Source organism: Pundamilia nyererei, unplaced genomic scaffold, assembly GCF_000239375.1.
Source record: "Pundamilia nyererei isolate P.nyererei 1_Seehausen unplaced genomic scaffold, PunNye1.0 scaffold00631, whole genome shotgun sequence".
Lineage (NCBI taxonomy): Eukaryota > Metazoa > Chordata > Actinopteri > Cichliformes > Cichlidae > Pundamilia > Pundamilia nyererei.
The window spans coordinates 1-16,933 of NW_005188032.1; the positions used below are offsets into that span (position 1 = coordinate 1).

General features: G+C 38.7%; 1 protein-coding gene across 1 annotated transcript; it reads left to right on the forward strand.

The window, feature by feature from the left end:
* The first annotated feature begins 1,742 nt into the window (after window positions 1-1,742).
* On the forward strand, window positions 1,743-16,110 carry LOC102207400 (prolyl endopeptidase). Its single transcript, XM_005754725.2, has 15 exons — window positions 1,743-2,052; window positions 4,793-4,867; window positions 4,976-5,109; window positions 5,229-5,359; window positions 5,474-5,683; window positions 5,782-5,903; window positions 6,359-6,464; window positions 7,298-7,489; window positions 9,206-9,403; window positions 9,798-9,901; window positions 11,200-11,336; window positions 13,190-13,284; window positions 13,386-13,517; window positions 14,190-14,346; window positions 15,529-16,110. The coding sequence occupies exons 1-15, from the start codon at window positions 2,011-2,013 to the stop codon at window positions 15,821-15,823; spliced, it is 2,130 nt and encodes a 709-aa protein (XP_005754782.1). The 5' UTR covers window positions 1,743-2,010; the 3' UTR covers window positions 15,824-16,110.
* The last annotated feature ends 823 nt before the right edge of the window (window positions 16,111-16,933 follow it).

Here is a 16,933-nt window from a genome sequence, read left to right on the forward strand (position 1 = left end):
TATGTATATATATGTATATGTGTGTGTGTGTGATATTTGCACATGCCTATTTATCGCCATTCTATTTTTCCCTTCAAACAACAACAGGTCAGCGCTTCCCTCCTCCTCTCCTTTCCTCTGTCTCAGTGGGTGAGTCTGGGCCTCTGTTGCAGTCAGACGACACTGTCCGACTCTGCTGTAATCTGACATGGCTAATCTCATCTCTCTGTCTTCAGGACTGGCAAACTACCTGGGTCTCTCCAGCCAATTAGAGCCCATCTGCACAGCACACACCATGCAGGCCAGGCTGAAGCCAGCCTCTGTAGGGGACCAGCCAGTCTAGTCAGGCTGCTGAAGGGCTCAGTGGTGGCTAAGGCTGTCTGGTCTGGGCCCAAAATATCTGCTTCCATAACCGCCCATCTGCCTGTGGCTTGGCCTGGTACACTTTCATCCCCTGCCGCCCCCAAAATTTGTGATACTCTCCAGGCCTGCTGCCAGTTAAAGCACTTATTGCCATACAGTTGTTAGGCAGTTGCCAAAGCAGGGATTTAGGCTAAGTGGCCTACTGTTATGCCAAACTTTGTTCTTTTTCATTATACCTATTGAACAGCATTGGCACAGAAAAAGGTTATTAATTAGTATAAATATTTAAACAAATGATACAAACTATTAGAGGATTAGCCCACTCTCAGTCACTGACTTATCCATGTATAGTATGATATATCATCTTATTGTTTCCTAAACTTGGTTTTATTATTATTATTTGTAATGGAAATTATTTTTAATGAAAATGTTAATTATACATAAATGTTTAACGACTTGCAGAGTGGTAAATAAAACGTAACAAGCCTTCTAACAGCTTGGTTTCTCATCAAGCCGGTCTCACTTAATCACCTTAGCTAAATTAGTTTGAAATTAGCCTTCTTTCTGACTCCCCGTTCTCCATCTTTCCCCTCCTTTCCTCCCCAGTCGTTTTCACAGCTTTGTGGATTAGACAGATTACCCGTCTGAAACTCTGTTTTTGTTTCTTTTTTTTCTCTTTCTCCCTCTGTCTCTGTTCCAGTCCTTCTATCTTTCCCGATGTTCATCCAGAATGCACATTAGTGTATAACACAACAAGCAGAGTCAACCTTGTGATTCTCACGGGACAACAGTCGTCTTATGACTGCATTGTTACTAATGGGAAAACGGAAAATGAAATTAAACAAGGCCTGCTTTTTAATTGATTTACATAAATTTAAAGGGAAAAAATGCCACGCCTGTTTGCAAAGAAACAATTAAATTGGTCAATCAGTAAATGAGGAGTCATCAATGACTGATATGAGTCACATGTCAACAACAGGCTTGATCTTGTCAAATGTCAAATCTGTTGACTTGCTGCTGATTGCAAAAAAAATAAAACAACAAGCACACAAACCCCAAATCTGGACACGCCATCTAGGTACTTGGTCATGTAGGCAACATTTCTACTGCTTTTTGTTAAATTAAACTACATTTAAACTAAATATTAATTAATTAATTATATAAAAAAATTGAAGATGATTAGAGTAGCCCAACTGTATTAAATGCAGCTATAGAGCTTTGAGTGATTATTACTTTTGAATCCTAAATAGCAGGAAGCACTGCTTTTATCACAGTTATTCATTTGTATTTGTATTCGTGTCTTCCCTAGATTTCTGTGAAAAGGTTCCTTTCTCTGCTTAGGATACCTTTGCGCATGTTGACGTGCAACAAGTCATATACGTTTGGTACAACTTGCCAGCGATCGTCGGTAGCCTACAGCTGTGCATGTGTTGCCACATGCCGTGTGACACATCATTTCCTGCGTCAAAAAGCAGATCAGGCCCTTTGCGCAAACCAGAGTAGGGTATAGGTGAAGGGGGGTCATGCTTTCACTTTCACTTTCAAACTCCATTGATTAACTCGAGAGGCTGCATTCGGTTAAACGATTAAAAAAGAAAGAAAGGAAGAGAAAGGCGCCCCAAGTAACATCGCAGAAGAAAGACGACAGACACCCTCGAGCTCGTCGCCATGGCGTTTAAGTACCCGGTAGCCCGAAGAGACGACAGTAAGGTCAGTGTCAAAGTTCTGCGGCGTGCTTTTTTTTTCTCCTTTTTTCCTCTTGGTCTGTTTTTCATTCGACGAAATGCTGTGGTGTAAGCCCACGAGCAGGAAAAGCGATACCAGGAAGAGAAAATGCACGTATGCGCGGAGGGACAGAAAGGCAAATGGCGAATGTTCGAGGAAGCAAAAACAAAACTTTACTGTGTGTAAAGTCCGAAAAGTGAAATATTCTGTGGCTTTATTTTGTCACTTCTCGTATTAGCCGGTGCATTGGAGGTAAAGTAACGCCCACGTGATTGGAAAAAAAAAACGTGCCTGGGGCCGTGGGTGGAAATTAGCTATCGGCTAAATCTGCACATCTCTTAGGAGAATTATTTTTTTTTTGTACACGCTCCCTGCCAAATAAATAAAGGCAAATACAAACTAGTTCTTGTTCATGATGGCCATTATATTAGCTCCAAGTACCAAAGTGGCGTTGCATGTTTAGTGAATCATGCAAACGTTGCTTTTAAAGCCACATTGCACTCAATTATAATTCCATATCGATTTAAGTTAATGATACTTTAATACAAGAAAGGTCGTGCCAAACGCTACCAAATGTTTACTTCTCTTGACACACAAAACGTCCCCAGCTTCCCTAGCTGCATTTACAGCCCGAAGTATGTCTTCATCGTGCTTAAAAGTAAAAGTGAAGCCAAAGTACGTCCTGCAGAGCATGCAGCTGACTTGCAGTGGCATTCAATCATTAAACTCAAGTGAACATAGGCTGTATGTACAGGGGTAGAACACCAAGAGATACGCATGGCCTGGTACAGTTGCAAGAAAACGTCCGAAATGAAATAACATCTATCAGATGAACGGTGCACTAGCAAAGATGAACAGAGGTGACAGTAGCCAAAAACGGACAGCCTCAAGTAAAATTAGATGAAGCGCTGTGGCTGAATATGTTTGGAAATTGCTTAGTTACTTGTGACTAAATAAATAAAATACTGCAGCTATAAAAGTTTCAGGTTTATTCTTTAGAATTCTGAGGTATGACATCTATGTCTAGTCATGCATGCATGCATGCATGCATACATGACTAGACATGTATGCATGCATGCGTTGATGGTTCAAAGCTAAACTGAATGTGATGCAAATTTGTTTCGTGTGGGTTTTTGAGTATAAATAAAAACTGACGGGTCCCTCTACTATTTGAAAATTTACCATTCTACAAGCCACAAATGTTTAAAATGACCAGCCGATCCATACCTGTGCCGACGTAAAGGTTGTCTCTAATCTTAGGATGTCTCGCACTGCCTCAGGGATCATTCTAAGGTTTATGAGATGTAGGTTTACTACTGTGTTTCACCCGATCTGAACTGGCATGAAGGCACGAAGGCAGGTAGTGAAAAAGCCAGTCAGACTGTCTTTCCAGGAGGACATTAGCTTGGTTGCATTCAGTCAACACTCAGTAAAGAGAGATAGAAAGAAAGGCATGCTGAAAGAAGGAGAGACAGAAAAACGGGCAGAGTGGGCCTAAGGTGCCTAAATGTTAATGTGGTGAGGATTAACCAGTTCTTTGTTGTACGCTAATTTTTCCCAGACTTGAGTCTCGCACTAACAGTACGACATTCGAGAACGTGAAAAATGGCTGTACTTGAAACATCCATCCTAAGTAAAACATTTCACACTGGTTGATCTCAGGCTACTGGTGGTGAATTCGTATTGTTAAAATAAAATATGAGCAGGTTGTGGACAAGAGCTGTTTTGCAATGTCACATTTAGAGTTTGGTCATATTTCCCTCTTAATTCTTAGGAGCCAGTCAGTGGGAGTACTTCCCACATACAGAGTCCATGTAACAATCTGATGCCACATGTCTCTGTTGTGTAATGGGAGATGCCAAGAAAAGAGATGGCTTGTGACTGAAGTGAAAAATGTGGTTTTGCATCCTGGTATCGATGTCCTGTCATAGATTTGGACCAGGGGTTTGCTGTAGATGTTAAGAAATATATATAATACCACCACAATGATACTCTAAACTATTTTAAAAGCTTGGTGTGCCACATGTATCTTGTGTAACGTTAAATTAAAACTGCCTAAAAATAACTAACAATGCATTTCAGTATATACATTTGTATAGAAAATTTGTATAAAATGATTCCAATCTACGGTGAAATGGTCCCCCCCCCCCACCTAATGTCCTTGATGTGTGCCATAAACTGGTACTGAAATGAGTTTTTCACCACAAGTCAAAGGTGATGTGGACAACGGGCTGTGCTTTCAGGTCGAAGTGGAAAATGTGACGGGCCTTATTTCTTTGAAGCGTTAATAGTTGTTTTTCATTGACAGAAAACTACTGGAACATTAATTTTTATTTGGATTAGTGGAAATGGGCACATTATGGAAATGCGTATGTGTGGGTGTTTGTGGTTTAAGAGAACTTGCAGTAACTCCAGTCTGCTCACTGGTGCATTAAGGTCGGCCTATCAAAAGTGCTTGGAGTAGTAATCCAAATTCCAGTGCTGATAAGCATCAAGTTGATGAGCCAAAAATTTCTGATACAGTTGACAGTTATGAAGTATGATGCTCTGCAGTTCCAGAGAAAAATGCTTTTCAAAGGAAGTATAAATGCGACAATCCTTTCTGTCAAGAAAATCAGGTTTGAATGCCAAAGATGAGACGCGCTCTTTGTTTATGTGTTTGTATGTTTGTTCTGGCTCATTCCTGGTTGTTCATGTTTAGTTTCTCTGTGCATCCTTGCAACAGGTGGATGATTACCATGGAACTAAAATCAGTGATCCCTATGCATGGCTGGAAGACCCTGATGGTGCAGAAACAATGGTACATGATGATTTTTATTTATTTATTTTTGAAGAATGCTACTGTTGGTTCTTCACCCAAAAAAACCATCTGCATTTCATCCCTTGTCATGTCGTTTTTGTTACGCAGGCCTTTGTTGAAGAGCAGAATAAACTCACTATGCCGTACCTGGAGCAGTGCGCCATCCGGGCACAGTTCCATCAGCGGCTGACTGAGGTCTATAATTATCCCAAGTACAGTTGCCCTTACAAAAGGGGGAAGAGGTAATAGCTGAATTTTAATTAATGGTTATCAGCATTTATACTTAAAGCAACAAGCTTGAATTGCAGGACTTAAGTCACAACAATGCTTTCCCTCACTGTAGTTTCTTGTCTCTTTTCAGATATTTCTACTTTCACAACAAAGGGCTTCAGAACCAGGATGTGCTGTATATGCAGGACTCTCTCGATGCACCTGCAACTGTATTCTTTGATCCTAATAAGCTTTCTGAAGATGGAACTGTGGCACTGAAAAGTTAGTCAAATTGCAGAACTTGTTATCGATCACAGACATACAGGCAACAGAGATGGAATGATACTAAATTTGCACTGCTAACTTCTAATCTCTTTCATCTCCTTCTCCATTTAGTGGGGCGACTGTCAGAAGAGTGTGAATTTTTTGCTTATGGTTTGAGTAGCAGTGGCTCAGACTGGGTAACGGTGCATTTCATGAAGGCCGATGACCTCAGCCCACTGCCTGACGTTCTGGAAAGGGTTAAATTCAGCTGCTTGGCCTGGACTCATGATGCAAAGGGAATCTTTTATAACTGTTACCCACGCCAGGAAGGAAAAACTGATGGTTAGGAGGAGTTATTGTGCAAATAAACAGAAACAACACATTTAACTAATCTAGTTTGAAACGTATTTAGTATTTAACTACTTTGTATTTCGCTGAAGGCACTGAGACCACCAGCAACATGAATCAGAAGCTCTACTACCATGTTATTGGCACCAACCAGTCAGAAGACATTCTGGTAGCAGAGTTCCCTGACCATCCCAAGTGGCACAGTGCAGTGACCGTAAGTCTATAGCTTTCTTGAATCATTAGTGCCCTACCCGGGCATGCTCGAGCAGATGTGTTACCCTTATTGAGTTGGGGTCTGCTAATGGTTCGTTCCTGTTTTAAAAGGAAGAAACCCATTAGACCATTGCAGTGCTTACTCTAAGGAGTTGACACTCTTGTCAGAAAAGAGAACAATTTGATTGCTACCAAAATTAAATTAGTTTTCTGCAAACTACATGAACCTAATATTGCAAATTGCATTGGATTATAGCATCTTTTGTCCATTTTGGTATTTTAAAATGATTAAAGACCCAGCTATCTCTGTTTTATATGAGTGCGTCTTTTTAGGGGATTCTAAGAGCAAAGATTATACTTTTATGGCAAAGCCTACATTGGCATTTTCACGTCAGCTGCTTCTCAAATTCTCTTTCCCCTCCCTGTGTTGACTTTAAAAAAAAATCCTCTTCCCAGATATCAGATGACGGCAGATATGCTGTTTTGTCGATCACTGAAGGCTGTGAGCCTGTCAACCAGCTGTGGTACTGCGACCTAAAGCAGCTCCCCGATGGCATAAAAGGTCTGTGTTAAATACTCATAAACGCAATAACTCATGTGTCTTATGGAGATGTAAGATCACAGGTATATATTTGGTATTCTTATTGCATCACAGTGCAAAATGCTGATCTGGCCATGACAGGTAAATTCAGGTTCATGGTAGTTAGTTTCCTCCCAGCTTTACCTCATTAGCCTGTATTAATTTGTGAATTGCCACAAATTGGGAGTTATTTTGTTGGAGGATAGTGTCTTAAGTGGCATGAAAAAGTTTGTGAAAAGTTTCAGACTTGTATGTAGCATGCAAAGAACATTAAAAATGATTTGAATTGTAAAGAACTGTCAGTTCTTTACAATTCACCCCAAATGAACAAATCATCTTTCATGAGAAGTATTTATGAAGCAGTATGGACTGCAGCATGACTCAGTGTCAACATATATAGCTTCTAAGTAGCCCGGGCAGTTTTGTGAAAAATACGCCAGCTTTGTCATTAAGACGTGTCAACGTAGACACGAACTGATGCCTGTGACTCAACCATTAGTGAAGTAAATGTTGAGATTTCAAAATAAAAAATGTGGCCTGTTTTTAGTTGAGGAAAAGAAATCCTCCCACACAGAAGTTGTGAAACCTTTTACTGCAAGCCTGCTATGAAAACTTGTTATTGTTTTTTACAACCTACTGCAAATGAGGGTTTATAAGCTAATACTATGAAGCGCCTTGAGGCGACTTATGTTGTGATTTGGCGCTATATAAATAAAATTGAATTGAATTGAATTGAATACTAGTTCCTAATACTCACTGCTAGTGATAAATATCAGTTTTGGGGGTTTTGTCATTTTATTTATGTACTTCTGCAGGTCTGCTGCCGTGGGTCAAACTTGTGGACAACTTTCAGGCTCAGTACTCTTATGTTACCAATGAGGGAACTGTGTTTACTTTCCGCTCCAACTTGGATGCGCCTCGATACTGTCTCATCAACATAGACATCGAGAAACCAGACAGACAGCACTGGACTACCCTCATACCACAGCATGATAAAGATGTCCTGGGTGAGATAAAATGGAAATGTCATTAAAACATACTGTAATAGAGAGTGAATCATGTAGTGGCATGTAGTCTTAGTACATTCCTTTTGTGGAGAACTATCTGAAATGCAGTGTCTGAGAGTTAATAAAAGCAAACTTGCTGCTAAACGCATGACAGCATCTGAAACAGTCCTTAGAAATGTGTGAAGGGTTTATTCATAGAACTGTACTTCCACAATTCACCTCTTGCAAAATAGTTTTAAGCCGAATTTCTGTCCTGATGTTTCGATGACGGTCCAGCCACAACAATCGGGAACTTGCATGTCTGTCTGTGGTTCAAAACCTTCGTCAGAGGGAACTCTGCTCAAAAAGTGAAACTTGGTCCATAAGCACTTTGTGTTGTAATTTTTTTTCTTTGTTCGTGTCACTTGAATGACCGTAATTGTACTTGGAGATGAATGAAACATACACAAATGTCCATGTTACCTTTGAGAAGTGCGAACAACACGTCACAACATTTTACTTGTGGTAAAAACAGCTGTATAGCTCTTGGCACACTGGGAAACTACACATGTTAAAGAAAGAGAAAAGAGGAACATAGTTGAAATTTGAACTTGAGCAATACTGGACTGATAAAAATAATAATGTAAATTCTATATTGTTAAAGGAAATTTAAATCACATTTTATGAAGGGCTTACAGTGTTGTATTACACAACATAATGTTTCAGTTACTGTTGGCAGCTATTGAGTTAAACTTTATAACTAATTCAGGTATTATTAAGAGCAATGAAATTTTCATAAACTGACTATTCAGGGTTTTTTTTAAATAATGTTACTAAATGAAACCAGTAATACTTTCTTTACTAGTGCAAGTTATTTCCTAAGTAATTACTGGCAATGGTATTGGTTTTTTTTTCTTGGTTTCTGTTTTTTTTTCTTTAAATATTCTTAAATTGCTTTTTTTGCTTGGTGTTGCTTGGGTAAAGTAACACACACTTGTTGCCATGGTGTCAAACAGTTATAGAAAAAATGCCATTCACATAAAGGATTGATGTTTTCATTTGACAGTATCTAGTCACTCAGGTTCACCAACCTGTTCAAGACAAAACTGACTGCTCTCCTCTGTAATTTTCTAAGCTGATAAATCGTTGTGGTCTCTGTAGCATTCCAGTTTAACTACATGCCCAACATCACAGTTTTGTTATTTGGGAAACACTGCCAAATGTAGCCTAATTGTGATCCTTGTACTTTGTATAATATAATAGCGCTAGGATTAAATATAAAGTCACCGTTTCAACATTTAACATTTTGTCTTGAAAAGGACAAAATGCCGTGCATGGAACTGTAGTTATCGCATATAATGTACGTAGATACTACCACAGCTATCTTAACATCTGTAGGCTGTTGGGACTTTATTAGGGACAGAACATGGATTTATAGTTTATTCCTGCAGTTATTCTGCCCTTTGCACATGTAGTTATGCATTAATTACAAAACTTAACTGAAAAACTATTTTATATATTCATGTTGAAAAGTATTTATGCCTTATACTTGAGTAATCATGGGATTACTCCTTAATGCTGAGATCATTGTCAGGAATCAACAGGAGGAGGAAGTATAAATAGTGTGATGTAGAAAGGAAAACAAAGACAGAAATACAGTGCCGCGCTTGGATACATTGTTTTTGACAACCCCCCCCCAAGACATTTTGCATTACTTCCTCCTTTATTTTCCTGCAGGCTTTGTGTCTTGTGTGAACCAGCACCACCTGTTGGTCAACTATGTCCATGATGTGAAGGATATCCTGCAAGTATACGAGTTGTCTACAGGCCGGCTTGTCAGAGACCTGCCACTGGATGTGGGCACTGTGGCCGGAGTGAGCTGCAAGAAGAAACACTCTGAGTTCTTCTACAAGTTTACCTCCTTTACTACACCAGGCAATTCCAGTTTTTATATACTTGAGTTTTTCCATGAGTATGAATTAAATAAAATACACTTCTTATCCCATGCAAAAAAGAATATACAAATATTATTGCAATTACTTCTCCAAAAACTCAATAAAGTAACTGTATGTGACCAAGGCACGTATTTAACAGATTAAATGCTTTCTGGTGTGCAGCTGTTTGCTATTGTTATTACAACAGAGGATTAATTGCAACATAAAATACTCGTATAATTAGCCTATTTTACTAAAGTTGCAGATCATGTCTTTTGAAATGGGATTAATTTGCATGATATAATCAGAATTTCTTAATAAAATGACCATATATTTAACTATTTAAATGCAACCAGTCACACTGGAAGTCTAACTTTGATTTCTGCTATATCAAGGTATCATTTACCACTGTGACCTGAGTGAGCCAAACCCAGAACCCAAAGTCTTCAGAGAGGTGGAGGTAAAGGGTATCAAAAATGAAGACATTGAGACCAGACAGGTAATATCACTCTTTCTGGTCATCTGCTTAATTTCAGTAGAACATACTGTAATGTTATGTATTTTAACAGTACTTTTAATATTCAGAGTCATGATGTTGCTGCTTTAGAAATTTGACTTTGGGATCTAGCTTTTATTTCATGCTATTTACATGACCCCACGCTTTATCATTTTATACAAAGAGCTATTTTAATGCTTCTTTTGAGATATGCAAATACAAGTTAATGACTTACTGACAGTGGTAAATTGTGAATTGCCCAGACAAATAAAAGCCTTTAAGTTTGCAATCGGTGCTAGATGGCCAACACAAGAACCAAAGAACTGACTCTGGCACCTTATCTGTAAAATGTAATAAGAGACAACAACAAAAAAAGCAGAAATGGGAAACTTCACACAGGAAATGTACATTCAACTTAGAGGAGTGTGAAAAGTTTAGAAAAAAAAAAAGAAACCATTGATGGACTAAATAAGGACGGGGGCTGAATGACTACAGAAAATGACTGCAGCTAAAAAAAAAAGAAAAAAAAAAAGAGTCTTTAGGCCTGCGAAGAAGAATCCCAGCATAGCAGGAGTCTAGAAACCCTTGAAAAATTAAGTTTCTTACTCAAAGTTTTATAGTCACAGTGAACTATAAGACTTGTTCTATTGACTATAAGTCACCTATGTTGACTAATATACAGCAGGAATACAAAGCATTTCAACACGTCAGTGGATCATGGACTCAGTATAGGCATTTCAGAGCTAAGCAGATATATCACACTCATTTTACATGTGACAGTACATGGATGTACTCTTTGGTGTTGTATTAAAGAAGCGTGTCTGCATATTTAGTGTCTCTGAAGCCTAAACGTCCCCATTACTTTATTTGTATTGATTTCTGGGGCAGGGATAGCTCAGTAGGTAGAGTGGTGGCCCCATGATCGGAAGGTCGGGGGTTCGACTCCACTGAACGGCTACCCTGAGGTACCCCTGAGCAAGGTACCGTCCCTACACACTGCTCCCCGGGCGCTGCACTGGCGGCTGCCCACTGCTTCACTGAGTGAATGGGTTAAATGCAGAGGAACTATTTCCCTATGGGGACTAACACACACACTTTACTTTACTTTACTTCTAAACATTTGTCATTTTGAGGCATAGTTGTTATGAATTGTCACATCTACTGTTTGAATACACACGATGCAGAATTAGCAGAATTCTGTTCACCATGGTTGAGGAAGTCACAAATAATATATCAAAAAGAAAAGAAGCCGTTGGTTGACACATGTCAGATCAAATAATACATTTTTCTCTACGTACCAGGTGTTCTATCCAAGTAAAGATGGAACCAAGATCCCTATGTTCTTAGTACATGCTAAGGCCATTCAGAAAGATGAGAGTAATCCTGTTTTACTTTATGGATATGGAGGCTTTGAGAACTCCATACAACCATACTTTAAGTAAGTACGACTGTGCTGTCAAAGCTGTCTTCTTTTAATGTACTTTTCCTAGTACTTCAGAACAGTGTGATCAATGATGGTAGGTACTATAATAGTGGAAAAACAAGGTTAAATACAATAACCCATAATGATGGTCCTGCTAAATAATTCCAGTGCTCTTAAACTGAATGAACCCTGATTCATTCATTCATAATTTAACAGTGAAAATTCAACTTTTTTGTAAGCTGGAGATTTTAAATTAATAAGAAGACAAGACACCCTCTCAGTTCAAGGTTTTTGCCCATCTGGACATGATTTCTATTATTCTGTCTCGTCATTTGCTATTTAACAAAAATTAAGCCAAAATACAGAAATTTTATGTGGAAAACGTTATGATTCAGTAGTTTGCACAACAACTTTTACCAGGAACAACTGGAAGTCTAACCTTTCTGTAGGACTTTATCAGTGTTTATCAGTGTCTCACATCATTGTGGAGGAATTTTGCCTCATTCTTCTTTACAACATTGTTTCAGTTCGTTGAGGTTTGAGGACTTTCATTTACGCACAACTCCGAAAAGGTCCTAGCATATGAGGCTATACAGGCACAGCATTTCAGTCAGGTTTCTTCATGTAGATTTGCTGGTGCTCTTGAGGTCAGAAGGGTCGTGCCATACATTGTTCAGAGAAATTGCAATAAAAATTCCATAGTTAAATTTCAGACCCGGCAAGGCCTCAGTTAGCCAATTATATATTAAAGCTCATGATATTACAATTAGAAAGAGAATGGAAAAGCAGAGATTGCTTAGAAGACACAGATCAGTCATCCAAAGGTGATTTTGAAAGTCTTTGTATGTGCATTTTGGCCTTACCTTTTGTTAGATAAATAATGACAGGGTGTAATATCATTTGTTGTTGTTCATTTACCTAATTTTATAACCTAAGGGCCAGATGATTTTATTATGTCCTGATAAGGAAAACCTTAGAATTTGAAGAGGTTGTATTTATTTTTTATTTTTATGACTATATTACATCCATCAGTGAGCTTTTATTACACCTGGTTGGATTCATCTCTGGAGGAAAGAGTACTGATGAGGTTGGATTCTCTGTAAGTGACTGGGTGTGGATGTATGCATTAGTATTTCTTGAGAAACGCTCTGTGTATTCAGTGCTAATGAAAAAGAAACTGCTTAGATATGTGTACTGTTGTAAAGCCAGTCACATCTAAATAAACCGCATTGTGAACTTAAGTGTCATACTGCCAATAACACTACTTCTGCATTTTGTTTTCTAAATACCATGCTTGTTACGTGGCATAAGCTTGTGATTTTGTGAAGGCCTTTCGAGAAGAAAGTGTTGGTTTTTTTAGCAGTATTTTGACACCACTTTCTAAATGAATGGGGAAACGGTGCTAACTTGAATGTCAGTGATATAAAAACAGCATGACTAATTAAATATAATAGGAATAATCAAAAATCTCCAAAAAGAAGCTTAAAAAACTTGTCCTTGTCATGTAACTTTGTATAATCCTTTACAACTTCATGAAAGAGTCAATCTGGAGTGCTGACACGATCAGTGTCACCAGAACAGTGAACTAATGCATATTATGCATATAGTTAGCAAGGACAATAAACTTACTATGATAGGGAGATATGTTTCTCATCATATAATTGAAACTGTTGTGTATTCAGCAGTGCAACAATACAGTCTATTTATTATTTTCTAGTTCGAGGGTTGATTGGCTCTTCAGGGGCAGGGATGGGACCAACGCTACCTTTCTCTTTAAATGCTTTTCCTATAGACTTCTAGTCAGTATTCTTTAAGTACAATGTGCTCTTATAATATTTCTGTCTTTATTCTCTCTTGTATGTGGTCAGTGTTGCCTCTCTGCTGTTTGTGAAACACCTCGGCGGCGTGCTAGCAGTGGCTAACATCAGAGGGGGTGGCGAGTATGGCCTCACCTGGCACAAAGGTACAAAAAGACATGGAGTTTCTAAGTAGTATGCAAGCAAGTAATTGTGTGGGTTTTTTTAGGGAATTGACACGACCACTTCTGCTGTGTATTGTTTGTAGCTGGCAGTTTGGCGAACAAGCAGAACTGCTTTGATGACTTCCAGTGTGCAGCACAGTACCTGATCCAGGAGAAGTACACTAAAGCAAGCCTCATTGCTATCAATGGAGCCTCTAATGGAGGGCTGCTAGTGGGTAAGTACAGGATCAACTGTGTGTGTCTGTGCTTTATGTTTTTTAGTGGGATAGCTGCTGAAAAGGCCAGAGGGAGTTTTAAAAGTATACCTGGGAAACCATTATGCAACAGTCCACTGCCTGCACGTTCAGATTGGGAAGCTGTGTGAACCTTGCTCGTTATTTTTATAGCTGAAATTAGCCAATGGAACTGTACCTCTACTTCCTCCCCAATTTACCAGATGAGCTCCCTCTTCTCTGTGATTTAACCCATGAGACCCGTAACAGTCCAGTACAGGTTCATGTTTTCACATTTATTACTAATGCCACAAAAAAAAGGGGGGGGGGGCAAAAACACTATGATATTGGCCTCAGCTGCATCCACATCATTGCTTCGTGTTCTTTTATAGTACTTCTTTGTCATAATTGCTAATGTCAAGTTCATCTAACAGTAGTTAGCTGCTTAGCTTCAATTAATTTCGCTATTAAACACCACATTAGACAGTGCTTAGTCACATCATTTACCAAAGGCTGGCTGCCATATGGCATCGCACAAACCCAACTAATGCCTGCTTCCCTGGTGTGTAAATAGCCATTTAGAAGTGACTGTGTCCTACAGTGTGAAGTAATTGAGATGCATGTGTGTTTGTAAGCAAACAGAATGTGCAGTACTAATTCTGAGTCTACACACAGCGGCATGCATGATTCAACGTCCAGACCTGTTTGGCTGTGTTGTAGCTGAAGTGGGCGTTATGGATATGCTGAAATTCCACAAATTCACCATCGGCCACGCTTGGACAACTGATTACGGCTGTTCTGACGATCCGGAGCAGTTCAAGTGGCTCATCAAGTATGGAAAAACACACACTGAACAAACAGCTAAAGTACACATCCATGATGGTGTTTTATATGTATGTACGCGCGCATACTTATGTCTCCACTGCGATGACTGATCGCATTATTTAAAAACTAGCAAAAAAAATAAAATCTACGGTCGGTTGGGAGAACTTACTTCTGAGTATGTAATACTTAAGCTGAGTGACATCTTAATATAATGTGCCAAAGTAGTTTTTTTCTGAAAGTGAGGTGTACTTGTACATATTATTATTATTTCATGTCAGAATACAGAGACGATGATGGTTTTTATTTCATTCTCATGCTTCAAATGGCTACAGCAAGACTTTTGATGTCTTTTGAAGTCTTTAAATGCAACGTGACATTAAAAGTCTTGGTGACCTACTGCCTGATAAACCTTAACACTGTTCTTGACCACACAGACTTTGAGAACCACAGCACATGTCCACAACAAAGCCTTAAATTAACAGAAATAAACTGTATATCACAATACAGAGCAGGTTAGAGTAAGAAAAGTCAGGTACACAGATTAAAATAAGTATATAGATAACTCTCAACCTAACCAAGTAAAATGTACCAAAGTTTAAAGTATCACTTTCTATAATTGTGATCATTACTGTTCCTTTGATTAGTTTAAATGTTTTTAGAATTACAAATATGAGTATAAGTGCGAAAACGGCAGTAAATGGTAACATCGAGCTGCGTTGTCTGAATTTGAACCAGGTTTCAGTAAAGTTGGTTGAGTGAGATTCACTGCATGTTCTCATCCAAATGGCACTTTTGCTTTCCATGATTTTTTTTTCTCTTGTCTATCACCAAAAAAGCTTTTTAAGGGAGACTTTTGTTTTAATGATGGATTTTTGTTTTGATGAAGCTTTTGACGTTTTTTGTTAATCAACAGATGGATCGTCTGATAGCTCCCTTTTTGTGTGTTCCTTATTCTGACTCACGACTGAAGAATCTCTGCATGTTGTTGTGAATTCACGTCAGGTCTTGTTTTCAGTAATCTGAAAGTCGAGTCGCAGTGCTGCACTTGCCCGCATAACCTGAAAGATCACAGCCGAACAACTGAATAACAAATGAAAGTTTTCAAATGGCTCTTATGATCTTTGTTCTCTCTGTTAAGAGACTCCCCTCACGTTTTCCTTCCTTTTGATCTTTGTCATCCTCTCTCCAGGTATTCTCCTCTCCATAATTTGCCGCACCTACCTTACTCAGGCCCTCCTTACCCTGCTGTCCTGCTTCTGACAGCAGATCATGACGACCGTGTGGTGCCTTTGCACACACTGAAGTTCTGTGCTACCTTGCAGTATGGGGTTGGCAGCAGCTCTGTGCAGCGTCAGCCTCTGATGGTCAGGGTGGACACCCGTAGTGGGCACGGTGCAGGGAAACCTACTGCCAAGGCCATCTTGGAGGACACGCACATCATGTCCTTTATCGCCGAGACACTAGGCCTTAAATGGAGGGAATGATGAGAACATGACAGTAAAAGGGAAGTAAAACATATAATCAGCAGTCGAGGCTTTTCTTAGGGATGAATCATTTCTACTTTTATACTTTGGTATGCATACTCTCGAATAAAAATAAGAATACATCTGTTTAAACAAAGTCCTGCTACAACTAAAGCAATAAATTAGAGAAGTGTAAGAAATAAATTTTAGAAATTAAGTCCACAGACTTTTTTAAACATACACTGTAACTTTGTGAATGACTTGAATTGGATGGAAGCATTTTCAATAAAACCTTTACTGCATTATAATCCATGGTGTCTGTCAAATCTTATTGTCTTCTACAATAGACCTAATGAGAAATGACATGTAAGTCATAATGAAAGAGCAGCTCAAAAGTCTATAACTTTATAATAAAAGTGCAATAGTGTAAAAATAATGTTTTACAATTATTGGAATTTTTTTTATTTTTTTTTACCAAAACAACAGAAGTACTGTTACCAAAATCATAGCAAAAGTGTCACTGTGGCATATGAACAGCTGTGGGAATGTCTTCATCAGTAGGAAAAGCTGTAAAACTTGAGAAAATACAATTAAAAAGCCCCACATCTTTTGTTCTCAGTCACCCCTGATCTAAAGGGTTGCTTTTTGTCACTTTTCAGTAGTTATTACTTTATGGTGCAGTTCTTTCATCTACCACCAAGTAGCAGTATGGGACTGCAAAACCTCACTTCAACCCCTTCTAACGCCTCTTGGTCAAAACCTAGTCGGGTATCAGTGCATTAAGCAGCTTTTTTGATAGGATTTGTAGAATTAAAAATTGAAAAAAACAACTAGCAAGATGAAATCCACTAAATCACTTATTTATTTATTTTTATGTTGATTACTCTGGCTGGAGATTGGATCAAATTGCTGGTGAATAAAGACGGGCATGATGGATCTCTAAACACAGTAAAAAAACAAACAAACCAATACACAAGCATGAGGACAAATGGTAATGAACTTGTAAGGGGAGAGGGAGGTGCTAGAAATGTGTGGAAGCCTTTAAAGTATTTGCACAAAAGTTGAGAGATGGAGAGCGATGATAGACGGAGACAGTGAGTGGCAACAGAGAACTGCAGACTGACTGAAAGT